Genomic DNA, 26,565 nt, shown 5'->3' with positions numbered 1-26,565 from the left:
ATTATAAGGAGCTTTTGGGGAAATAAATGTGGAACATTCAGGAGCATAGTAAAAAGGGTTCTACAGCTATAACATATTACTGTGTCACACATTACTTCTGCAGATTCCTTATTAAGAATCACCCCTGTGGCAGAACTTGTCATTTGTCTTTAGATCACGCTGAAGAAAGCTGGCTGCACATGTTCCTTATATTGAAGCTACCTTTTTTTTTAATGCACTCACACGTTTGACTTCTCCCTGCTTGGACATTACAAAGATTCAACAGGACACCCTTTACCACAAATATTTGAGAGTTGGATAATAGTAATGTATTTTGTCATCTAATATTTCATCATATTTCTATGTCTCGTCTTAGATTTTGAGAAAAAACATGTAAATACAACTGCTTCGGGAGGCATAAGAATACTGGAAAGCTTAAATGGTTAGGAAGGTTTTGCTTTCTGCCAATTCCTGCCGCTTTGCTGTGTTGATCAACGATAAATCAGAGCACACACAGGAGGTGCAGGGGTGCTGCCACAACCAGCATACATAGTGGTGGTCTGCGGGCCAAAGTACAATGATCGTAGACAGGGCTTTTTAGGAGGGAAGGATTTACAAAAGGTATGCTCAGTCCTTACCATGAGGAAGGCAGAGTAGACGACTCTTCGGGCGGTAGGAATGATCTGCCCTCCTCCACGGTGCAGGGGCTCCTGGGCAATGACCGCATCAAGGATCTTAAACTTCACATTACGAATCACTGAGGAAGAACAGAGGATCCTTTTAGCGCTGAAAAGTTAATCACCACATACTGCACACACATAAAAGTTGCCTCCAACAACTACTTTAAAACAGAGAGATTGCTCAACGAGTCACAGGAATGCAAGATTAAAACAGAAGCTGTGGCTGTGTTTATTACTGTTGAGCATCTGCTTCTAAAGTCAATAATTAGGCACGATGTTCTGTCATTATTCTTGGTATCAGTTAAGCTAAAGAGGTGGGTGATGTGCATTTTTAGGATGTTGGCAGATGTTCCAATAATCGTGTGACTTTCAAAAGATCTTGTACTTGAGAATTCTATTTGGTTCTTACTGGCAGGCTCTAGATTTAAATAGTGAGGAGCTTTACTTACACTCGTCACACAGGGGACCTTCCCTGGTTCCCCACTGGAAGCCTTGAACAATGCTGTCTTTCACCGAACCCAGCAATGCCTTGTCCACCTGCGAAAAAACACAGATAATGGTAGTAAACCACGATAGCACTAGAATCATAGACTACTGAAAACTACCAACGCAGATAGAGAACATTAAACAGAAAGAAGCAGAAGAGAAACTTTATGAATGAGATCCAACCTCTAAGCCTAAAATCAGAAGACATGTAAAAAGAAATCTTATGGGGGGGAAACTGAGAAGTGTCTTCATGAGAGCGGACTTTACCTCAGATGGCAGTGTGTCATCTACCAAAATGTTGGGCCCAGTGGCATCAGGTCCAAATGCCCAGATAGATCGGGCAGCCAGCAAATCCCAGTCATACTTTGTTTGGAAGAACTCACCCAACTTCTTTCTAAGGAGATACGAAGATAAAAATTAAACATTATCACCATTTACATCCTCACAGGTTTAGCGTTTCATTTTCAATGTCACACTAATAGTTACTCCTGCAAAGAATCATTTCACTAGCCATTCAACTGCATCATTTTCCCATCATCATGCTGGTCCTCATATCAGACATACCTGTTCCATGTAATCTGCACTACTTCGTTCTCAATGTCCTCAGCCAGCCCCTTCTCCAGCGGCTCTGCAATCATTGTTATCTTGTTTCTGGATGAAAAAGACACAAACTTAGACTCTAAAGAGACATCACACAGACAAACTGTTCAAAAGAGACATTAGAAGAGGCACACTGGTCATAGAAAGCATGACAAATGCTTATTATCAACGAGCTGGCCGAAGGGTCTGGATTAAAGAAGGAAAAAATATAACGGGCATGGTTTAGGTCAAAGACACTTAGGCAAAGCGTCATGGGCTTCGAACTCTGAAAGACTGAAGGAAGGGCCCTCGCTCTTAGTGAGGAAACTAGTTCTCCTCCATTCCCAGGTTTCTTTTGAAAACGGTACTGAGAAAGGACGTGATATTCACACATGAGATTTGAAAAGCAGGTACTGTGTTAAAAAAAAAAAAGAAGCCTTACAAGCTAAGGGGTAACAGGAGTATACCGATCATTTAAGGCTGAAGGTAATAAGGCTTTGGTTCATTAGGTGTATATACCAAGGCGCCTGCTTTAAAGGGTGATCTTGATATAAAATGTGAGCCAGTGAAGGATGCTTTGAGCCAATTCACAGAATCCTTTCAGGATACACGTGTTAAGTGTTGGACAGTTTTACATAAAACACATTTGCTCACTCCAAAGGCTAGTTCAAAGATAAACATCCTATCAGTATTCTACTCTATGGGTGGACTTTGCTGACCAGGTACTTAATGGAAAATGCTACTTACTTTGAAAGCATCTATTCGTAGCTTGTGATGCTAATGATTCACATCCTTAGCATACTCCTGTCATCTAGTGTTGGGCTTGGACGTTTGCAAGTGGTTTTGTTCGAAGTCGTCTATGGAATCACAGGATACACTTGGGACTCTTGTTGTAGTAAATGGTGTATGGCACCAAATGCATGTTACATTGGCTTTGCACAGCAGATGAGAGTATGTATGGAATGTCAATGAGAGAAATACAGTAAGTAAGAGATCTGCAAGAGACGCATGCTTCTGGGGAGGAGGGCAGGCACGGGAATCTACAGCACCACAATCCTACAAACGGATGTTTACAAAGTAGGCTACATTTTCCATTCGTAGCATGTGTGGCTGTACACTGTTAAGCAAAGCTCTCCAGAAGTTGGGGCTAACATATGGATGATGCCTAAAATAAGGTCCTTAACACAACCTCACCCACCATGGCCAGTTGATGGGTGAAGATGTCCATACAGTAGTGCTTGGGAAAGGTATGTGGTGTTCACTAGATGGCTGCCGTACAAATATCTGCTCGTTATTTATTTATTGGTTTGGTATTAAGTCGACTAGGAAAAACAAACATTACATTCATTACATTATTAGAAAGCATAGTTGGTAATACTGTGTATCTTGAAAGTAATACAAAGCTACTAAAAATACTTTGATAACAGGTCAAATAAATAAAAACAAATACAAATAGTCCAGTACTTCCAAGGAAATATACAGTTTGTACTACTAAGATATATACTCATCCACTCAATACTACGTAACATCGCCTGTCAATTTTGAACGAGGATCCTCAATAACAAAGTTCCATAAGGAAACATATCAAAATAGGAGACTAGTGGATACAATTTTTATGTACTTGCATTTCTGCACTAAGATTCCTGTACTCGATTATACGAATTTCACTATAAACAGGGAGCAAAATCTTTCTGCTTTGTTGCTCAAATGTGTGGAAAATAAATGAGAAACTGACAATATGCCGAGTTGGGAAAAGGGGAACATTATTGGAATCCCATTTGTTTTCCCATGATTGACACCTTACACACTATGAAAGCCGCAACTTGGCCCAATCTTAATTTCAGCATACACTTTAACATTCCAACCTTTTATACTTTTCAAGTAAGGTTGTAAAGCAGATGTATAATCCGTAGTCAAGAGGTAGGAAAGTGAAGGTCTTGGGCTGCAGTCCGCTATATCCTTTATCATGGATTTTGGTTCTAGCCCATTGTTTTATTACTTCTTTCCTTTGCTGTTTGATCAATTGTCGTAACGAACCAGGGAAGATTTCACATCCATAGAGCAGTAAAGTACTTATTTTGCATTATAAGGCTCCCTGAGAACTGCCAATATACACCTTTGCGGTAGCCCATAGGGTGAGTAGATTTTACAAATGAAAGATCCATTATTTCCAGCTACCACTTTTGTCCAGGCACCTTCGTGTAGTTGCAGTGTTAGTTTCAATAAGGCTGGTGTAGATTTCCAGTTTAGAATTTTTTGACATAAGCGATCTTGATGTATAGTATCCACTAATGTAATGTTTACTGGAAAAGCAATGATCACTCCTTTTTTGCAAGTATAGTGCACCTTGGGTGGATAGGTAGAACCTGCTTTGCTTTAAGATAGTAGGTTTGAAAGCATTCAACTATCTACCTACCTATTCCTGCCTTGGAGATGGGATGTCCCTCTAAGGCGTGGCAAAGGAGGGTCTCAAGGCGCTGAAGGGGGGAGGGGGTTGAAGTGGGCTGCTGATCCTTCTGGGTGTGTAGGTTCAGTTGAAGAGCCAGGTCTTGAGGTCCTCCCTGAACTGGGTCAACGGTGCAGGATGCCGGAGGTGGAGGGGTAGGGTGTTCCAGGTTTTGGCGGCGAGGTAGGCGAAGGATCTTCCTCCGGTTCTGGTCTTGTGGAGCCGTGGGACGGAGGCCAGGGCGAGCTGAGCAGAGCTGTCTGGGGGGTGTGTGGAAAGCAAGGCAGTGGTTCAGTTATTCTGGTCCTATGTCGTGGAAGGCCTTGTGGGCATGTGTCAGGAGCTTGAAGGTGATTTTCTTGTTGATAAGGAGCCAGTGGAATTGGTGGGTTTGTTGTGTCATGTGGCTGCGGTGGGAGATGTCAAGGACCAGTCTGGCTGGTCCTGTCAATGTAGTAGAAGAGCTCTTTCAACAAGCAATGTGTGCAGTGCTCTTTCCGCAACGGAATGTTCTCTGTTCTGCATGTAAGCGGCACCAGCCAACTGTAAAATTGTTGGAGGTGCAGGCGAAATGCACAGGATTTTCAAAATATCTGATAATATCCTGTATCATAGGCTTTAACGGGTCAGATTCTTAGAGCGCCATGAACAAACCTTTTCCATTTTGCCGTGTAACAGGCTAGTGTTGTGGGCAATTGGCTTCCTTGAAGATGGACATACATTCTTGGGGAAGGCTGAGGTACCCGATTCTAGGACCCCAGGTGCCAAATTACATGGTTGAGTTATCTGGGATCCAGGTGCCTCACTTGACCATGTCTCTGTGTAACAAGGTCCGGCATGATCGGGAATTTCATGTAATGGCTCATAGACCTCTCCAGGAGAGTGGAGTAAAAGGGTGTCTGGCACAGGTTGGAGCTAACAGAATGAGAGGTAGTGATGTTTACCTCAGTTTCTTCACCACATAGGGGAGCAGGGGGAGAAGTGTAAGCAAATATCCTAATCAATTCTTCCATAGTGCATTTCTATGGACTGTGGGTACCTGAAGGTGACGTTGGGGCATCTTACATTTTGGCGGGCGGCAAACAGGATTTTCGATGGGCTGTCCCTCCATTGGAAGAAACTGTGTAGGACCTGGAGGTCGTGTATACTTATTCATGCATTCTGATTAGCTAACCTGCAAAGTCGGTTTCTGCCCCGGTAGATGCTCTGCTATGAGGTGAATATTGTTGTGGAGTTCCAAATGCCAAATCTCCTGGGATAACTGTGAGAAAGTGCCTCTTTTGACATTTATAACCCCCACGTTTCATCTGGCATTGATGTGGTATTTATTGTAGTGTACACGGTCCCTCCCAATCAGGTCCACTGTGCCAGTGCCTCCTCCCTAAAAACATATCTACAATTGGCACTTCTGCCCCCATTTAAGTCCCTAGTAAGTGCTATCCTGGGTACCTAGGGCCTGGAGGCTGAAGAGGGTCCCCTCGGACCTCATCACTAGGAACAAGACACTGCAGCTTGCATGCCACTGGAGGTGAAAAGCAACAAAGTCCACATGGCACCCTGCCTGGGTGTCATGCCAGCCTGAAGGTATAGGTAGTCACCCCTCTTGCAGCACTCTATGAGTAGATATGCCCCAACAATACTTAAGTAAATACTTAAATATTGTAAGTGCTAGACAAACCATAAGGCGTACAAGGGCTGGAAACTCGACAACTCGAGTTCCCCAGCCTCAGGATGGCTTCACTGAAACCAGGAGTGTTTGGTGCCAAACAACTCCTTGTATAAAATCCCCACTTATGCAAGTGTGAGATTTATTAAACCAAGTACCCAGAGGGCACCTGAGAGGTGCACTCTGAATGCCTACCGACCCTAGCGAGGTCACCGACTGGCTTTAGGCAGCCTACCACACACAGACATATTTCTAGACCCCTGGGTGGACAGCCTCTGCTATCTGAGACCACAAACAATGCACATACTCGGCAGAGGTGTCACACCACCTACCTTAGGATGGGCCCAGTGCTCGAAGCTTCAAAGGCCTGCTGCCATTGTAATGCAACCCTAAGCCTCTGCTGCTAGCAGCAGATGGCAGCCCCCGGATTTCACCCCCACTTTGGGCAGGAAAACTTAGAATAGGTGGGCCCACCTCTGCCAAATCCAAGGTGGAGGAGGCGAGGTGAAGCACATCTTTCAGTCTCTGCCATCTTGAAAATGGGGGGTTCCCTCTAATAACGGCTAGGTCTATGCCCCATCCCACAGGACAGTGGCATAATAGAGGGTGTAGTCACCTCAAGTGAGGTGCCCATTGGTCTTACCTACAACTCCCCTAAAAAAGCCTCCTAAATCTAGTATTCAGGAGGCTCCCTCAGACCTTGAAAATAGGTAGGTGCGAACTAAGAAGGACGAAGAAGACGCTGTGCAACGAAGCCTGAAGACGACTACTGACTTGGTCACAGCCCTACAGGCCAGTCTCCAGCTTCAAAGATCCTGCGAGAAGACGGCGCCTGTTCTGCAGGCAGTGACTTCGGGAACCCGAGGAAGACTGTTTGAACTTTGACAAAAAACAGAACTCCTGAGAACAGTGGTTCTGTCCCCAAGAATCCAACACCAAGGACACCTGTGCCACTCTGCACCAGAGGCCTACTGCCCGTGTCAAGGTAGCCCACTGCCCCAGAACAGGTTTTCCAGCAATCCCGACCTCAAGTTTAGCACTGGCTGACCCCTCCTGGACTCCACGAAAATGCCTGCAGTCTGAATCCGGAGGTTCCCTCTGACCGCAACCAGCTCCGGCAATACTGCTCCAGAAGGCAGTGGGTCTTGGTGAGCTCACCAGACAGTGCCCTTACTACCCCCTACAGCTCTACTTACGTATGCTGCCGTTGGCCTCCCTCCTGCAACCTCTGGAGCGACGCCTGCAGCCTGTTTGTTGAAAGAAAAATCTCCATTGAAAAGCAATAAGCGCCCGATGCTGAACAGCTGCCCCCGCAGCCCTTGTGCAGCAGGTGGTGTTTGTTTGGTGCTGCTTTGTGCCCCTGTGCTGGTCCTAACTGCAACTGAATTACCTACCTGCACGCAGGTGGCTCCGAGCACCCCATTCTCAAACTGAAACGCATTTGGCCGAACCCTGATTTTGACTTCTGCACCTGGCCGCACCTGTGCCGCTGGTGGTGCAGTTTTGGTACTCACCTGACCCTTGCCCCTCGCTGACATTTGGTCCCGAAGACTGGAACTGTAAGTTGCGTACTTATCTGTTTAACTGCATTATTGTTTTTCTACATAGGATAATATTGCACTGGTCAGAAATTGCATGTGTCAACTTTTTAAAGTGGAAGGTATTTTTATCTAAAAAAGTACTTACCTTGTTGCGAAAATCTTGGGTCTTAAAATAATACTCAAAGCTTATTTTATAAAACTGGTGTGGATCTCCTTTTTGAGTAGTGTGTTAGTTATTGGTCAAGTGTGCAATAAATGTCTTATATTCCTCTGTGTTAGGCCTAAGGCTGCTCGCCTACACTACCACTAATCGAGCACTTTAGGTTTTACATTGAGCCCTGTACACTTCTGGGGAACCCCTGGACTCTGTGCACAGTATAACCACCTAGAGGCTTACCATATACACAGCCAGCTTCCTACACTAACTGAGACAACTGAGAGGGGAGTGTCCCACCCTGCTTCTGTAGGTTGTATATGGCGTTCACGTTTTCTGTCTTGATGAGGATTATTTTGTCCAAAAATAATTGTAACAAAACTAGTGAATGGCTAGTAGCTCCGTGTAGTTGATGAGGGGGCTATTCTGTTGAGAGGGCCCTATTACGTGGACAGTTATGATGAGATGCTCGTTCCATCCCGTGATAAAGTGGTTTGTGGTGATGGCCATTTGTGGTACTGGGACTACAAAACGCCTGCCTTGCAGCAAGTTGCAGCCAAGTTGTTGCTTTTCCACTGTAATGAGCTGTACGCCTTGGCCTGTACCAACACTAGATTTTCCTAGTGACCATCCACTTGAGACCACGGAACCACGAGGCACTCTTGGAGGGGTGTATATCAATCAAGATGCAGGAGGCCATCTTCCCTAGATAAAGCATGACAGTTCACACTGGGAGTGGACGATTGGGCTGAAAAAGAGGTTGCAGCTTCCGAAAGGTTGCGACTCTGCTGGCTGGTGTAATTTGTCTCTGTACCTGCATCCAGCAAGCACCCTAAGGTGGGATCTGGTGGCATATATGGTGCACCCCTAGTGTAGCAGGGCCACGCTGTTTGTGTGTGCACTAGACACTACAGCTTGCTACTGTCCTTAATCAGTTATCAGCCAATCGTCTTAGTAGGAAAGACATGAATGCCCTACCTTCGCAAATGTGTAGCCACCTGTGCTAGACACTTGTAAACACCCTTAGTAAGTAAAATGTAATCCATATTTGTGAAGCGCGAACATAGCACCCCTTAAGGTTTCAAAGCGCTGGGGGCTGTAAGGGAGATTAAACTAGCTATTGGCCAGAGTCACATGGTGCTGAGCTGCCGCCGGTGATCGAACTGTGAGCCCGGTACTCCTAATTCAGCCGCTCTGTCCGCCGCGCCACACCTCTTGGAATCGTGGTGACTCCGAAAGGAAGTACTATGAATTGGTAGTGTTGTCTACTATCACAAATAGAAGTTATTGTCAACAAGCACGGTGTATGGGTATGTGAAAATAGGTATTCTTGAGCTAGAGCACCATCATGAAATTGCTGTTTTTTGCCCTAAACATTTTATTTATTATATCTTGTTCAGTACAAGTAAGATGCAGTATGCAGTTGATAGAAAAGGTAAGACAACACATCACAAACAGCATACATAAATCTCGTTACAGCCATCAACTTTTCGGCCCCAACAGTGCTTTACAATATACTGACCCCTCAGTCTCCCATAATCCCATCGTCTGATATGCCCACACCCCAAACTGCTTATTATGAGACAGCTCAGTGGGGTGAGTCCAGGGTCTCTGGCATATCTGCATGGAGGCCAGCCTTGCGGATTAGTTTGGGTAGGTGAGTGGTCAAAAAAATCCACCCCTCGATCCTTAGCCATTTTAGTGTTGAAGGGCTTCCAACCTTTGTGAAATTTTGCCTGTGTTTCATGTATGATGGACGAGCTTCTCCATGGCACAAACTGACTAAATCTTACCCTACCAAACATGCATAGGCAGCATTTAGGGTTGTTTCCATACCTGAGCTAATGCTAATCTGGCTGCAATCAGAAGCTGTGAGATCAGTTTACCCATGGGAGCGGTTAGTCAGAAAATGTGTGAAAAATTCTTCCTTGCCTTCATTTGGAGTGTAAAGGGAAAGGAGCGTGAGTCGAAGAGGAACCAAACGCAATCGTAGCCGTCTATATCTGCCCTTGCAGTCCCAGAGTTGGGCTTCTAAGTCGTAACTCAGCACCCCTCTTGTTTTAATTCTATAAGAAATATGGTATTGGGATGGGAACCAGGAGGATTTAAGGGGGTCTGTGTCTTTTCCTAATAAGTGTGTTTTTTATAACATCACTATATCAATATTATTGCCTTTCAGTCAATGGAATGGAGCCAGTCTTTTGATAAGGGAATTAAAACCTTGAATATTTAAAGAAAATACTATCACAGCCCTTCATCAGCTCTCTCCCTTCCTACATGTACATGGGGCAAAGATTCAGCAATGTCTGGTGGATCCCAGGAGTGTCTAGGGACTGAGCGCTCGTCTATCATGTAATAAGGTGCTACTGGAAATAGAACTGCAACCACCTTCGGTATCTGGCCATAAAGTGGGGTATGGTCAGCACATAAAACAGGCGAATAATGTAGTGAAGCAAACAAAGAAGAAGAGGAGAAAAGAGGAAGGATGGGAAAAGGTCACTAAGATGCAGCCGGCCGGCTGCAGTGAGGGCTAGCTTTCATAGAAGTCAGCGAGCCCCCCCTGGTATTCTATGGTCACTCACTGTAAGTTGTGGAAGCAGCCAAGGGCCTGTGGACCCCTCCACCCCGGCCATCAGGTCGAGCAACCCTTCCAAGTGTGGAAGTAAATTCCCCAGTAGGAGGAGGAACAGACCAGGCAGGAACGAATTGATCACTTAATCCATCAATAGGCGGCTAAAATAGCTGTGGATAATTGTGTTCATATACAAGTGGGTGGAGAAGGAGTGGTCTACTTTAACTGTTCTCGTTTGTCTTCTTAGTTAAGAAAACATGGAGAAGACTATAATTATCTACATTACTAATTGACATTCATCTGGCTTCACCAGAAGACCATGCCATTTTTTAAAATTGCAAACATGCCTGCATGTCATATAGTCTGACTCTATACCGATTGTGATTCAGGTCACTGCAGTACTAAGTTGGCACAAGGTCTCATGCTGCAAACCTTTTTAATACTCTTCCTATGAATGTAACGTTTAGTAATGGGTCAAACTTTGCTGGACTATCTGGGTCCAATGATTATTTTTTCCAAAGAGGATGGGGAGACCGTTACGGCTTTATTTAGAGGTGCTGGGCCGCTTACTGATAATTATTAGTGCAATATTGACCAGAAAAGAAATTACCCATTTTTTTAGTCTGCTAGTGAGATGGTGGAGATGGGTTTGACAATTGAAATTATGGCTTCCATGACTTGATAATTGCTGGTAACTAAGCAGAAGGGAAGAACTAGTTCGGATTATGTGGCAAAGTGGATAGCTATTTCTGGGCAAGAAAAAAAGAGCAGACAACATATTTAGATTGCAATCCAGCTTTGCCATACCCCAGATTTAGCAGAAGAAATTTGCGACGGTTAATGGCAAGGTCCTTACTTGAATGAGTAAAAGAGTAAAAACGTGAAAAACATCCATATAAGAAGAGTATCAGAAACTGCTTGGATGAATTGCCTGCTTTATTGTGCCACTGCTGTACTTTGTATTCTATAGTGTCTCATGGAAAGTGGGATTTTGTCATTCTAGAAATTGTAGTTCTTGCAGTGGTTTGGACGATTAATTAAGTTCTCATTATAGGTTAATCACTTTCAAGGATGCCTCTCAGGAGGCAGGCCTTAGTCATAAACACTGTTACAAAGGACTTACTTCTTATTTGGAGTCTCAGCAAAGCACTTCAGAGAGGAGGTCTCTACAACTGTCTCACAAAATGTGACCACTGGATCTGCCACCTTCAAAATCAGAACACAATTGGCATCTTAATACACACATTGCTGCAATTTCAATAGCAGTAGAAAAATACCCACAACAAAAAAAAATTCTAGAGGGCATTGATCACACGCATGGCGACAGAGTACAGTAAAATGAAAGTGCAGCGATACAACACAGATTTTGAATTAGACACAAAATAGTCTCCCCAAGGAATACAAAATAAACAGTGCATTGTTGTTGCATGTTACAGCACTTTCCTCACATTAAATTGGTAAGGCTACATGAACATTTACACAAGACAAAACAGAAGAGGTGAATAGATTGCTTAAGAGCAGATACTCCGCAAGATCATGTGGAAGACAGTGAAGGGAACGAATAGTTTCTTACCTGTCGTTGTTGTTTTGCAGCTTGAAGATCTTTCGTGATTCACTATGCTGTGCATTATTCCGCGGTCCAGTGGTTGGGTCCGGAATCGTAGTCTTTTCTTTGGTTTTTTTTCGTAGCCCATGTGGGCGTCGACGTCCCACCATTTGATTTCCTTCCTGTGACGTTGGCACACTTCCTGCAGAAGCTTCCACCCTTGGGCGCCATCTTCGGATTCTTTTTTCTCGTTTTGTGTCCGAATATATGGCAATGTTCAAGTAAGTGATTCACCGCTTTAACCTCCAAGGTGTCTGTTTCAGTCTCGTCTTTACCACCCTTCTCTCCAGCCTCATCTTTGTGGCGGAGGCGGGTGGGTTCACTAGTGAATCCAGAAAGATCTTCAAGCTGCAAAACTACACCAACAGGTAAGAAACTATTCGTTTTGCAGCGTGAATCTTTCTGGATTCACTATGCTGTACATAGACCTTGTAGCGGTTTGTTATATTTGTGGCGGCTGGGTGGAAGATGAGTGTTGGTTGTTGAAGCACTTTCTGTCCCACTTGTGCTTCCTTGTTAATTTGGTAGGAGGAGGAGCTACGATAGCATTCCTAACTAACACACCCATTCAATCCTCCTCCTCCACCTCCTCCTCCTCCTCCTTTAATCCTGCTTGATTGTGGCACAACTGTATTGTTTGTGCGATCCATCGTGCAATGGTTCCTTTAGTTACTGGTTTTCCCATGGAACTGTTTGCGAAGGACACAAAGAACTGCTTTGTTTTCCTGTGCCCCTTAGTACTCTCTATGTAGTGCATGGCTGCCCTTCTGGCGTCCAGAGTGTGCAGTGCCCTTTCTGCGCTTGTGGGTGGTTTCTGGAAGAAACTTGGTATTTGTATTGTCTGATTGATGAGGAACCTTGACACCACCCGTTCTCATCACCACCCTATCATTATGTATCTGGATGTATGGTTCTTGCAGCATTAGCGCCTGTAGTTCACTCACCCTGCACAGTGAGGTGATTGCCAACAAGAATGCTGTTGTCATCGTTAGAATTTGTAGGGAGGCCTTATGAATTGGTTCAAAAGGCTCTTTCATGAGTTCCGTTAGGACTAAATTAAGGTTCCATGCCAGTGGTGGCACCCTCTTTGGTGGTGCGATCTTTTTCGCTCCTTCCAGGAATCTCTTTACTATCTGTGATGTGAAGAAGCTCTTGCCTGTTTCTCTTCTTGTGTAAGTGACTATCGCTGCCAGGTGTACGCTTAGTCAGGATGAGCTCAGGTTTTCCTCGAGCAGGTGCGTGAGGTACTTAAGCACTGTTGAGTCCTTCTGCATCCTCTTGTGCAGCTTTTCCTTTCTGCACCATAGTGTGAACCTCTTCCACTTTGACACATAGCACTTCCGTGTGCTGGGCCTTCTTGCTTCCCGTAGTACCCTCAGGGTGCTCTCTGGTAATTTCAGATGCGCAAACTATGTCCTCAGGAGCCATGCTACTAGGCTGAGGCTCTCTGGCTCTGGGTGCAGCACCTCTACGTCTTGCATGGAGAGTAGGTCTTCCGTCTCCCGAATCTGTGGGGTGCACTCTGTGTCATCTCCATTATCTGTGAGTACCAGGTCTGCCTGGCCCACTGCGGTGCGACCAGTATCAGAGTCATGTTGCTGGTTCTGCACTTGTTGAGTACTTTCTGTATCATAGGGATCGGCGGAAAAGCGTAAGCAAATGTCTTCGACCAGCTTATCCATAGGGCAATTTTGCATTCTGGCGTGTTGCAAACAGGTCTATTGATGGTGTTTCCGACATGCCGAACAGCTTCCCTGTTTCCTGTGCATTGAGCTCCCACTCGTGGGATGCCGATGTCTGTCTGCTGAGCCAGTCTGCTTCTACATTGTCCTTCCCTGGTAGATGTATGGCTAGCAGGTCTATCTTGAGTGGGATGGCCCATCTCCACATTTCTTGCGCTAATTTTGAAAGCGGGGCTGATTGTGTCCCTCCCTGCTTGTTTATGTAGAACATCGCTGTTGTGTTGTCTGTCTGGATCAACACTTTCTGGTTGTACAACTTCGTCTGGAAAGCCTTTATTGCGAGGAAGACGGTCTTTAATTCCAGGTAGTTGATGTGTTTTACCGTATCTGGTGGTGTCCACAGACTCCTTGAGTTGTTCCATGTGAGCGCCCCATCCCTTCTGGGATGCGTCTGTGGTGATGGTCACCGTTGGCGTTGGTGGTGTCAGAGGCTTCCCCCTTCTTATGTTCCCCACGTTTCACCATGCTATCTCTTCTTGCACTGAGTGCGTTACAACCACTAGATCTTCCCAACAATCTGTAGCTTGTGACCATTGTTCCTGTAGCCATTCTTGGAAAGGGCTCATGTGCAGCCGTACATTTGGCACTAGATGTATGCATGACGCCATCATGCCCATGTCTTTTCTCGCCGTCCTCCCGGTCAGTGCTCGCCCCTTCTGGTAGAGTCGCGTCTCCTTCAGCAGCGCTAGCGTTCTCTTCTCGCTGGGGAACACCTTGTTCTGTAAGGTGTTGATCTGTGCTCCCAGGAAGATTTTTACTTTTTCCAGTTTCATTGAGGATTTCCCCCAGTGGATGGAGAATCCTAGGCCCATCAGTGTGTCTGTCACTCTTTGTGCGTGCAGCTTGCACGTTCTGTATGAACTTGCTTTTACTAGCCAGTCGTCTAGGTAAGGGTATACGCGTATCCCCTCCCTTCTTAGGTTTGCTGCGACTGCTGCAAGGCACTTTGTGAAGACCCTTGGCGCCGATTTTAGTCCGAACGCCAGAGTTGTGAACTGGTAGTGGTCTTTGTTGATGATAAATCTGAGTAGATACTTGTGCCCCCTGTTCACTGGGATGTGCAGGTAGGCATCCTTGAGGTCTATGGTGACCATGAAGTCTCTGCCTTGTAATTGAGGAGGTACCTCCTGTAGGGACATCATCTTGAATTTTTGCGTTCTTATGTACTTGTTTAAGAACCTCAGGTCCAGGATGGGTCTCATTGTCTCGTCTACTTTTGGCCTTTGGTACCAGGAAGTAGGTTGAGTACACTCCCCTGTTCCTTTCTTTGTAAGGTACTGGTTCGATGTCCTGTTTTTGCAGTTCTTTTGCTTCCTCTTGAAGTAGTTCTAGCTCTTTCCTTGCTAACGCCCTTCTTTTCGTTTTTTTGTTTGGTGGTCTCCTTTCCAACTCTATGCAGTACCCAAACTGTATGATGTTGAGTACCCACTTGTCTGTGGTTATTTTCTTCCACTCCTGGAAGAAAAAGTTTATTCTTCCTCCCACCGGTGTTACATGTTCGCAGATGTTTAGCTCGTGTACCCCCTGGTTGTTGTATCTGTGCTCCACCCTGGGAGTTTTCGCATGGGTGGGCACCTGCCGCGTGACAAAGTCACTTAGAGGCGGGTTGTTGACCCCTCTTCTATTTTGTCCATGTCCATTCCCTCTCCCACAAAAGGACTGGCCTCTTTGTTGGTACTGCCAGGGTTGTTTTTGTTGCCCTTGCAATGTCTGGGTGTCGGTCTGGTGGGACTGCTGGAACGCCTGATGCGATGTTCCTGGCTGGTTTCCTCCCCTCCCATTAGGTCTTCGTGACGGGGTGCCCCTCTTTGTTCCTCTGAATTGCAAGGCCCACATGGATCTTGCAGTCTCGTTATCTTTCTTCAGTTGGGTGAGCGTCTCATCCACTGGAGCACCGAACAGTGTCTCTCCGTTGAACGGGGTTGTTCATGATGCTGTGTTGCACCTCCGGCTTGAAGCCTGAAATCCTGAGCCAGGCTGGCCTTCTTTCCGTGATGCCCATCATCATGAGTCTGCTGGACGTGTCAGCCCCGTCCAAGGCAGTTTTGAGGCAAGAATTTGCCACATTTTTCCTTCTTCCACAAGATGCGCAGCCCTTTGCAGGTGTTCTTCAGGGAGGTGTTTGAGTAACTGGCCCAGTTCGTCTAAGATCTGGTACTGGTGCCTGTTGAGCAGTGTGTTGGAATTTGCCGTGCGCCAGAGCATTGCGGCATTCTGTTCGATCTTTCTCCCAGTCAGGTCCTTCCTCCTGCTTTCCTTGTCTGGGGGTGGCCCTGAAGTTGTTGGCACATTAGCCCTCTTCCTTGCCGTAGCTGTAATGATGGAGTCCGCCGTGACTGAACCCTAAATGTAGGGCGGGTCCTTGGAGGAATGTTTGTACTTCTTCACCGTCCTGGGTGTGATGGCTTTGCAAGTTGCAGGCTCCTTGAAAGCCTCTCTCCCCTGTGCCTTGACGCTGTCGAGCATCGGCAGGTACTGGCTCCTAGTTTGTGTTGGGAGCAGTGTTTCTAGGAGGAAATCTGCCTTCTGCCTTTGCTCGTCGTGTTTTACCCCGAAGGCTGTTGCTGCGTTTTCGATGACTGTGTTGTAAACACCCCAATGTCATCAGGCGGCGAGGGTCTCGAAGGATACGTCTCCACGTTATCCTCCAGACTCTCGGTGTCTAGGTCTTGCCACTCTATGTCTGGTGTCTCCGAGGATGCAGAGCCCAGGATTGTCCTCTGGTTGTCATCCCCCTCCTCCTCGTAGTAGGAGGCTTCTTCTTCTGGATCTTCCAGCCCCTCCGGGCTTCCAGACTGTCCTTCGACGTCAAAGTCCTCTTCCTCGGTTATCTCGACAACCTGTGGTCTTGGTTTAGTCGGGATTAAGAAGTCCTTCATACTGGCGTCGAATTCTCTTTTGCGCTGCAGGATGTTCTCCATTTCGGCCTCAAGTCGTCTCTTTTTCTTTTCCATTTCGGCGGCGTGTTCGGCGTCAAATGGATCGGCCACTCTCTTCGGCGGATTGGTCGGCTTCGAGGTGACTTTCGGCGCCGAGCCGGGCTTCGGCACCGAGCTGGCTTTTGTGCCTTTTAACGGCGCCGAAGTGCTCTTCGGGTCCTTTTCTTACGGCGTCGAACGTTCCTTTTCGGGGACGTTTTTCAACGACTTTTGCTATTCTCCAGCTTTCGGCGCCTGGGAGTCACTCTCTGAGGGTCCGCTGGGCCTGTATGTAGCCGTGGACCCCAAAGCTTTTGGCGTCGGGGCTTTCGAGGACTTGCCCTCGTTTTTTCGAGAGTCTGGGTCAGACTGTCGAGTGTCCTTCGGGGCTTTAGGGGCCGTCGAGTCTCCTACCTTTTTAGGAGTCTTCTTATCAGTCTCTACGACCGTGTAGTCGCCGTCTTCTCCAGCGACGTTGTCCTCTTCGTCTGTTGAGAGCCCCAGGTCTCGAAGGGATGGTGGCTGGCCCTTGCCCTGCATGCTGGCATTGGCCGTCCTCTGCCTCGCTCTAACTCGAAGATATTCGGCGTGAAGGCGGAGCAGGCGTTGCAGTCCTTGCTCTCGTGGTCGACCGGTAGGCAGAGGTTGCAAACCGGGTGCTGGTCCTTCTGCGCGCACTTGTGGTGGCAGTTACGGCAGAATTTGAATGGTGTGTTGTCCATCTCCTGCGTTCAGGCGGCCCCCTGAGCGCGCATTCTCCGATGGAGGTCGAAGTTCTGGAAGTTCTCCTGTTCCTACGTCGTACCCTTCAATGGTGTAGTCTCTCGTCGTCTTTTCCAATCTTTTTTCGTCCAAAAAAGGCTTTTGGTGTCTTCTTTCTCCAAAAATGTCTGGAGCCCTTTTGGGAACGATCCAGACCCAACAGCGGAACAAAGAATCTGAAGATGGCACCCAAGGGTGGGAGCTTCCGCAGGAAGCGTGCCGACGTCACAGGAAGGACACCAAAAGGTGGGACCTCGACGCCCACCTGGGCTACGAAAAAAAAAAAAAAAAGAAGAAAAGACTACGATTCCGGACCCAACAGCTAGACCGCGGAATAATGCACAGCATAGTGAATCCAGAAAGATTCACGCTGCAAAACATAATTTATGATGGGCAGGGAGAGAAAAGAAAACCAGGACATTGTTCTATACAATTCACAGCTATAGGGCTGATGTTTCTGTGCAATTTATTTTATTTAGTGGCCTATTTAAACCTTTTGCAGAAAGCACATAAACACATATCAGTCTTGTGGTAGCTTATTTGAAAACAAGTGTTGTGCCTTCAATTAGCTTCATTACACAAAGGGCAGTGGTATTCTAGGCACCTTTTTAGATAACACAGCCTCTCACTGAAAGGTCAGGAAGCTAAGCTTACAGGAAATAACTGTACAATATCATAAGGAAAATGCTACTTACCATTATGCATCTGTTCTTGGCATGTAGAGCTGCAGAGCCGTACACTTATCAATAGATCGCCACCTGGTGTTGGACTCGGATGATTGCAGGTTGTTGTCTTCTTGGAAGAAATCTTTGTAGTCACAAGATAGGTGACTCCTCCCTTGGACAATACTGCGCATGGTCATCGACTCCATCCTCAGATTGTTTTTCGCCATGATGGGAAATGATGGAGTTAGTAGAAGTAAAGAGAAAGGATGTCCATGCGTGTGCATCTAAGTAAGATGAGTACTGGAACGGATACAAGTCTCGGGGAGGCGGCAGGGCGTGCACGACTCTGTAGCTCTACATGCCAAGAAGAGATGCATACTGGTAAGTAGCATTTTCAGTTCGAGGCATATGAGCTGCAGATTGTACACTTAGCATCGATTGTGCAGCAGTGTCTCCCCTAGCGGTGGTCGCTTGTATCCGCTGCAGCATACTGAAATAGTGTTCTAAGGACAGATTGGCCTACTGCAGCTTGTTGCTTGGCTTGCACATCAACACAATAGTGTTTATTGAAGGTGTGTATTGTAGACCATGTTGCTGCCTTGCATATGTCCTCTAGTGGTATATTTCCTAAGAAAGCCATAGAGGCTCCTAGTTTCCAAGTGGAGTGCGCTCTAGGAGGAACAGTTAGTGTACGTTTAGCTTTTTGATAGCATATTTGTATACACTTTACAATCCATCTGGCAATTCCTCCTTTAGAGATGGGATTGCCCTTGTGTGGGGGAGAGAAAGATACAAATAGTTGTTTTGTCTTTCTAAAGGATTTAGTCCTGTCTGTGTAGTATAACAGAGCTCTTCTAACATCCAAGGTGCGTAAAGCCCTTTCTGCAACAGAGTCCGGTTTTTGAAAAAACACTGGTAGCTCTACTGATTGGTTAAGGTGAAAAGGAATAATAACTTTTGGCAGGAATTTAGAATTGGGCCTAAGAACCACTTTGTTAGGATGTATCTGAAAAAATGGTTCTTGTATTGTGAATGCTTGTATTTCACCAACTCTTCTGAGAGAGGTGATGGCAACAAGGAAAGCAGTTTTCCATTTTAGGAATTGCAATTCACACTTGTGTAAAGGCTCGAAAGGGGGTCCCATAATTCTTGTAAGGACCACGTTTAGGTTCCATACTGGAGCAGGCGGTAACCTAGGTGGGATTATTCGTTTTAATCCTTCCATAAATGCTTTGATTGCAGGTACTCTAAAGAGAGATAGATGTTGCCTATTCTGTAAATAGGATGCAATTGCTGCCAGATGCAGGCATATGGAAGAATAAGCCAAATTGGACCTTTGTAGGTGTAGAAGGTAGCAAATAATATTTTGTATGGAAACATCCAGTGGATCAATGTGATTATTGTTACAATATATTGCAAATCTTTTCCACTTAGCGGCATAACATGCTCTGGTAGTGGGTCTCTTAGCTTCTTTAATTATGTTCATACAGTCTGGTGGTAGGTTTAAGTAACCAAACTCTAAGACTTCAGGAGCCAGATCGCCAAATTGAGTTGGCTTGGTTCTGGGTGTCTTATTTCTCCATGGTTCCAGTGAGCCGTAATTTTTGATGTGGAACCAGTAAGAGATCTAGTAGTGTGGTGAACCACGCCTGACGTGCCCATGTGGGAGCCACTAGAATTAGTTTGAGAGACTGTTGTCTGAGCTTGCGTACTAGTAGTGGAATGAGTGGGAGAGGCGGAAAAGCGTACGCAAATCTGCCTGACCAGTTCATCCATATCGCATTCCCCTCCGACCGTGGGAGTGGAAACCTGGCGGCGAAGGTTGGGCATTTTGCATTTTCGTGGGTGGCAAACAGATCTATCTGTGGATGCCCCCACATTTGGAAGAATGGTTGAAGAACTTGTGGGTGTATCTCCCATTTGTGAATCTGTTGTGACTGACGACTCATCAGATCTGCTATCTGATTGTGAATTCCTGGAAGGTGTTCTACTGTCAGGTGTATGTTTTGAGGAATGGCCCATCTCCAAATGTTCTGTGCAAGCTGGGACAGTTGCAGAGAGTGTCCCCCCCACCCCTGTTTTTGTATAAAATACATGGCTGTCATTTTGTCCGTCCGGATTAAGACAGTTTTGTTTCGTACTTGTACCTGAAACGTTTTGAGTGCTAGGAAAATTGCTAGCAGCTCTAGATGGTTGATATGGAACTGTCTTTGTTGGTTGTTCCATTGGCCTTGTGTGGTATAATGCAAGAGATGGGCTCCCCATCCTGTGAGGGATGCATCTGTCGTGAGCACTATCTGTGCAACAGGTTCTAGGAACGGCCGTCCCTTTGTCAAGTTTTGGGTGTTCCACCATTGCAGAGAGCGATATGTACGGCTGTCTATCAACACCAGGTCTGTGAGCTGACCTTGAGCCTGATTCCACTGCTGTGCTAGACATTCTTGTAATGGGCGCATTTGCAGTCTTGCGTGAGGAACTATGAAGATGCAAGACGCCATCATGCCTATCAGACTCATGAACACTCTGGCTTGGAGAGACTGCTGGTGTTGAAAAAGGGAGACTAAGGTCTGAATGCTCTGTATCCTGGCTTGACTGGGATACGCTAGAGCTGTAGATGTGTCTATGGTAGCTCCTAGATACTGATGAACGTGCAAAGGCTCTAGGTGTGACTTGGTGTAGTTTATTGTAAACCCTAAGTCGTGCAATGTCTGAATTGTGTGTTTTGTGTGTTGGACACACTGGTTGAACGATTTTGCTTTTATGAGCCAATCGTCGAGGTAAGGGAAGACATGTATCTGTTGTCTTCTGACATGTGCTGCTACTAATGCTAAGCACTTTGTAAACACTTGTGGGGCTGTTGTAACCCCGATTGGAAGGACTTTGAACTGATAGTGCTGTCCTTGTATGACAAACCTTAGATACTTCCTGTGCGCAGGATGTATAGGAACATGAAAATAGGCGTCCTTTAGGTCTAGTGTTGAAAGAAAGTCCCCCTGTTGTAGTAGTGGGAGTACTTGTGTTAAAGTGATCATGTGAAAATGATCTGAATGTATGTAATGGTTGAGGGGCCCGAGGTCGAGAATTGGTCTTAGTGTCCCATCCTTCTTGGGAATTAGGAAGTACAGGGAGTAAACTTCTGTTCCCCGTTCCTCTAAAGGAACTACTTGAATAGCATCTTTTTGTAGAAGTGCTATAACCTCCTGCTGAAGCAGAGTTATGAGTTCTGTGGATGTTGGACGCTGCCTGGGTGTTATGTTTGGGGGGGTTGCTGTGAGTTCTAGACAGTAGCCATGTTGGATAATTTGTCTTACCATCTGTCTGTTGTGATGGAATTCCAGACAGGTAGGAACTGTGATAATCTGCCCCCCACAGGAGTGGAATGCTGTAGGGGAGGCAGAGGGAAGTCACTGTTTGGGAGTGGAAGAGGAGCGGTTGTTATTACCTCTACCTCTTCCCTTATTATTGTTGCCTCTGTATCCTCCTCTAAAGTAGCCTTTGTAAGAGGAGGTCTGTGAGTGGGTCTTAAAAGATGATGTTGTATCTTTGCCGCTCTGCTTGGAGCCTCCTCTATAAAAGGAGCGGCGAAAAGAACTTCTAGTCTGTGTGGATTGTAATGCACTCATTTACTTAGCTGTGTCCGTGTCTTTCTTCATCTTTTCTAGTGTGTTGTCTACTTCTCGCCCGAACAACTGGTTCTGATTGAAGGGCTGGTTCAAGATGGTAGTCTGTACCTCTGGTTTCAAACCTGAAATGCGTAACCACACATGACGTCTGAGTAGAACACTAGTATTGACTGCTCTGATGCTGTGTCAGCTACATCTAGTGCACATTTAATTGAGGCATTGGATATTAATTTGCCTTCTGGTAAGAGCTCTGCTGCCTGATCTTTGTATTGATCTGGGAGGTGCTCCATTAGTTTTTCTAATTGGTCGTAGTGAGCCCTAACATAGTGTGAGACGAAGGCTTATGTGTTTGCAATGCGCCATATGTTTGTTGCCTGCGCAGAAATCCGTTTCTCTGACGCATCAATAACTTTAGATTCTTTGTCAGGAAGGGGCGTGTCACCAGAGGTCTGGGAATTGGCTCCTTTACGTGCATTAGACACTACCAAAGAGTCTAGTGGCAGATGTCCCTTACTATAGACTGGATCAGATGGTGCTGGTCTATACATTTTTTCTATTCTTGGATTTAACACCCTACATCGTACCGGAACTTTAAATATGTCTGGAGCATGTTTAATGACTCCTTTGATCATGGGTAGTATTTGCGTAGATCTTTGTGACTGCTCAAATGTGTCCAGTAAAAAATCCTCATCAATAGCATCAAAGTGCATTGGAACCCCATGGTAAAGGGCAGCCCTATTTAATAGATGATTAAACCCAATATTATCTTCTGGAGGGGAAGGTTTTGTTGGGTAGTACTGAGGATCAGGAATGTCTGGCACATTGTGTGGTTACAAAGCCGGGCAGGAGGCTCAAGGCGGGAGGCGGGAGGCGGTAGGCGCTATGCCCAATGTCAGGGCGGGGGGCGGGGGGCGGCGGGCGGGAGGCTCAAGGCACAAGGCTCAAGGCAGGAGGCAGGAGGCGGTATGGCCAATGTCGGGGCGGGAGGCATGCGGACTGGGCAATGTCGGGGGGGTGCACAGAGGCTTAAAATGCTGCCCCCAGCCCCCTTCTGCCCCGGCCAAGAAGACAACAACCTGCAATCATCAGAGCCCAACACCAGGTGGCGATCTATTGTTAAGTGTACGATCTGCAGCTCATATGCCTCGAACACAAGTCTTCAAAGATCACAGAATTGAAAAGTTGACACTAAGATACACCTCATTCCAGTGGCCAAATCCACTCAAGCTTTTGGGCTCAGGTGTACTTAGGTATGACAAGCTTAAATAAAAGGGATTAATGAAGCAGTCCTGAAGAGTAAGTTCCATGAAAAGAAAACAACGAAATAAAGTTCCACTATTGAACTTTTCGTACATTTGAAAGAGTGGTTGAAAGGAAAATCAATCAATCAATCAGAGTACTTGTAAAGCACGCTACTTACCCGTGAGGGTCTCAAGGCGCTGAGGGGAGGGGATGTTGCTACTGCTCGAAGAGCAAGGTCTTGAGGAGTCTTCTGAAGGAGAGTAGGTCTTGGGTCTGCGGTAGGTGGGTAGGGAAGGTCTTGGCGGCGAGATAGGAGAAGGATCTGCTGCCGGAATGTGTAGAAGCGGAGTCTGCTGTTCAGGTAGGCTGGTCCGGCGTTGTGGAGTGATTGGTGTGCGTGGATGAGGAGCTTGAAGGTGATCCTCTTGTCGACGGGGTGCCAGTGCAGGTCTCCCAGGTGGGGGGTGATGTGGCTGTGGCGGGGGACGTTGACGATCAGTCGGGCGGAGGCGTTTTGGATGCGTTGTAGTCGTCGTAGGTGTTTGGCTGGGATTCCTGCGTAGAGTGCGTTGCCGTAGTCCAGTCTGCTGCTGACGAGAGCCTGTGTCACCGTTCTTCTTGTTTCGGTCGGGATGCACTTGCAGATCCTGCGGAAGGTGTTGTAGCAGGAGGAGGAGACGGCGTTGACCTGCTTAGACATGGAGAGGGAGGAGTTGAGGATGAATCCTAGGTTGCGTGCATGGTCGGTGGGTGTCGGTGCTGTTCCCAGTGTGGTCGGCCACCAGGAGACCTCCCAGGCTGAGGGGGTGGGTCCGATGATGAGTACTTCCAACTTGTCCGAGTTCAGCTTCAGACGGCTGTTCCTCATCCAGTCGGCGACAGCCTTCATTCCCTTGTGGAGGTTGGTTTTGGCGGTGTGCGGGTCCTTGGTGAGGGAGAGGATGAGCTGGGTGTCAGCGTAGGAGATGATATTGAGGTCGTGTTGGCGGGCCACTTGTGCGAGGGGGGCCATGTAGATGTTGAACAGCGTCGGGCTGAGGGATGAGCCATGGGGGGACGCTGCAATGATGTCGGTGGCCTCGGATCGTAAGGGCGGGAGGCGGACGCTCTGGGTTCTGCCGGAGAGGAAGGACGTGGTCCAGTCAAGAGTCTTCTCTTGGATTTCGGATTCTAGAAGGTGTGTCTTTAGAGTGCGATGGCAGACTGTGTCGAAGGCGGCTGACAGGTCCAGGAGGATGAGGGCTGATGTTTCGCCGTTGTCTAGTTGGCACCTGATGTCGTCTGTGGAGCCGATGAGGGCTGTCTGAAACCGGACTGGGACGGGTCTAAGATGTTGTTGTCTTCCAGGTGGTGGGCCAGTTGCATGTTGGTGATTTTCTCGATGACCTTGGCCGGGAACGGGAGCAGGGAGACGGGCCGGAAGTTCTTGAGGTCCTTGGGGTCCGCCTTGGGCTTCTTGAGGAGGGCGTTGATTTCGGCGTGTTTCCAGCTTTCCGGGAATGTCACTGTTTCGAAGGAGATGTTGATGACCTTCCATATTTAGAGTGCGATGGCGGCGTCTGCTTTGTTGAATACGTGGTGTGGGCACGGGTCTGACGGAGATCCTGAGTGGATGGAGTTCATTACCGTGCGTGTCTCGTCTTCTTTGACGTTGGACCAGGAGGTCAGGCGGTTGGCGCTGGTGGTGTTCACAGGGGAGGTTGGGTCTGGCGTAGTCGGGCGGTCATGGTGTTGAAGCTGTCATGGATGTCAGCGATCTTGCGTTGGAAGAAGATGGCCAGTAAGTTGCACAGTTCTTGTGAGGGCGGTATGTCGTTGGAGAGTTCCTTAACGATGCTAAAAAGCTCTTTGCTGTCGTGTGCGTTGTTATCCAGGCGGTCTTTGAAGGAGGATCTCTTGGCTAATCTGATGAAGTGGTGATGTCTGCGGGTGGCGTCCTTGTGGGCTGCGTGGTTGTCCGGAGTGCGTTCGTGGAGCCATATGTTCTCCAGTTTCCGGCATGCGCGTTTGAAGGTCTGCAGCTCGTCAGTGAACCAGGTGGCTCTCTTGCTGGCGTGGTTGTTGGAGGGTTCCTTGAGTGGGGCAAGGATGTTGGCGCAGTAGTCGATCCACTGTCTGAGGTTGCGGGCTGCGGTGTCTGGGTTGGTGGGGCCGGTGGGTGGGTTTGGGTGAGGGTGTTGATCAGCTGGTCTTCGGTGACTTGCTCCAGCAGCGGCGAAGTAGCTGTTGGGTGCGGTGGTGCGTGGTTGGTTTATTGATGGTGAAATGGATGCAGCAGTGGTCGGTCCAGTGGAGTTCGGTGGTGTGGTCGAAGGTGACGTGGGTGCCTGTGGAGAAGACGGGGTTCAGCGTGTTGCCAGCGGCGTGGTTGGGTGCGGTGACGAGTTGGCCGAGGTTGTTGATCAGGGTGGCAGAGTTGGTGTTGTCGTTGTTCTCGAGGTGGAAATTCAGGTCCCCGAGGAGGATGTAGTCCGTGGAGGTTAGTGCATAAATGCTGGCGAGGTCGGCGATGGAGTCGGGGTCCGAGGGGTCTGTAGATGAGTGTTCCTCTGAGGGTGGTGTTGGGGGTCGATGTGGATCCGGAAGTGCAGGTGTTCGGCGGTGTCGTCTGTGTGGGTGGCAACCTTGAGGGTGGACTTTTAGACGATTGCTATTCCTATTGCGGAGTGGGTGTTAAGGAGTATGCAGCGGAGGTGGTTGGGTCCAGTCCTTGGAGGTTTGGTGGCTCTGTCGCAGATGAAGCTGCAGGTGTGGCAGGAGAAAGGTCGGTGATTTAGTTTCGGGGCGGCTAGGGAGCAGGTGTGGTTCCGGCAGGCGTTGAGTGCCTAGAGGGTGCTGGCATCTTAGCAGAGTCCATTGTTGTGGCGTTTGTAGGGTCCAGGGGTTCTGGCGTTGGGCGCGGTCCAGGTGCAGACGGGCTTGCCTTTGGCTCGCCGGCGGCGCGCCCGCTGCGCGGCCTCCATAAGAGGGGAATAGGGAGGGAGGTGCAGCTGGGAGCCGGGTGTCCAATGGGAAGCAGGGGGGCGGGGCCGCAGGGACACAGTGGCGGGAAGGAGCGGGAAACGGCGGGAAAACAGGGAGCAGGTACTAGGCAGCTGGCGGCCGTGTGGTGGTGTGGGGAGCGAACTGCCTGCGAGCAGGGTCAGAGGTCGCTTCTACGTCACTGCGCAGCCTCCTTAGGAGGGGGAGAGGGAGGAGCAGCTGAGAGGCGGGAGCGGGGTGTCCAATGGGGAGCAGGGGGGTGGGGCCGCAGGGACGCAGCGGCGGGAAACAGCGGGAAAGATGGCGGGCGGCAGGGAGCAGGTACGAGGCAGCTGGCGGCCGTGTGGTGGCATGGGGAGCGACCTGCCTGCGAGCAGGGTCAGAGGTCGCTCCTACGCTACTGAGCGGCCTCCTTAGCAAAGGGCATCAACAAAGGACCACAAACTAGGAGATTAACTCAAATGAAGCAGATGCTAGCGACCAGAAAGTGTAACTTGGGCTGAATTTGCCAAATAAGCTCTTCCTAGGCTACAGTAAGTCATTTTCATAACTTGTCCAGCGAAATTGTCATTTTAATCTACCAGTCAAGTGACTTTGTTGCATGGATCAAAATCTTGATCACATTTCTCCCGAACTCACTGAGTTCAGAGCCTTGTGCAGAAGTTTCTTGTTAAGAGGTAGAAAAAACAAGGGTCTGCTTAGGATAAATAGGAACTTGTGGTCACAGAGTGCATTATAAGGTACAATACTTCCTATCAAATTGAATGCAGAAAGCAATCAAACACGGAATAAAAAAAATATATTTTTTAAAATACTGAGTGAGAATTTACATGCTAAAAGCACACATTTTACTCAATAGGCAGAATTACTAAGTTTAAAAACAAATTCTATTTTAATAGTTAAGAGTGACTGGTGCTTGCAC

At 47.5% G+C, this 26,565-nt stretch overlaps 1 protein-coding gene across 2 annotated transcripts in view; it reads right to left on the bottom strand.

Moving 5' to 3' along the window:
- The window catches only part of EFTUD2 (elongation factor Tu GTP binding domain containing 2), a 253,358-nt gene that overhangs the window by 6,040 nt on the left and 220,753 nt on the right, over nt 1-26,565 (bottom strand). For both annotated transcript variants that reach the window (XM_086923883.1, XM_086923882.1), the window contains exons 20-24: nt 11,227-11,309; nt 1,710-1,796; nt 1,413-1,539; nt 1,109-1,196; nt 618-736 (exon numbers count right to left, since the gene is read on the bottom strand). In XM_086923883.1, coding sequence (XP_086780009.1) covers nt 618-736; nt 1,109-1,196; nt 1,413-1,539; nt 1,710-1,796; nt 11,227-11,309 — 504 coding nt within the window. The remainder of the gene's footprint in view (nt 1-617; nt 737-1,108; nt 1,197-1,412; nt 1,540-1,709; nt 1,797-11,226; nt 11,310-26,565) is intronic.

This window comes from Lissotriton vulgaris, chromosome 5 (genome assembly GCF_964263255.1).
Source record: "Lissotriton vulgaris chromosome 5, aLisVul1.2, whole genome shotgun sequence".
In the NCBI taxonomy this organism is placed as follows: Eukaryota; Metazoa; Chordata; class Amphibia; order Caudata; family Salamandridae; genus Lissotriton; species Lissotriton vulgaris.
Note: the sequence above shows the minus strand (reverse complement) of the source record. Positions and strands in the feature narration are given on the sequence as shown.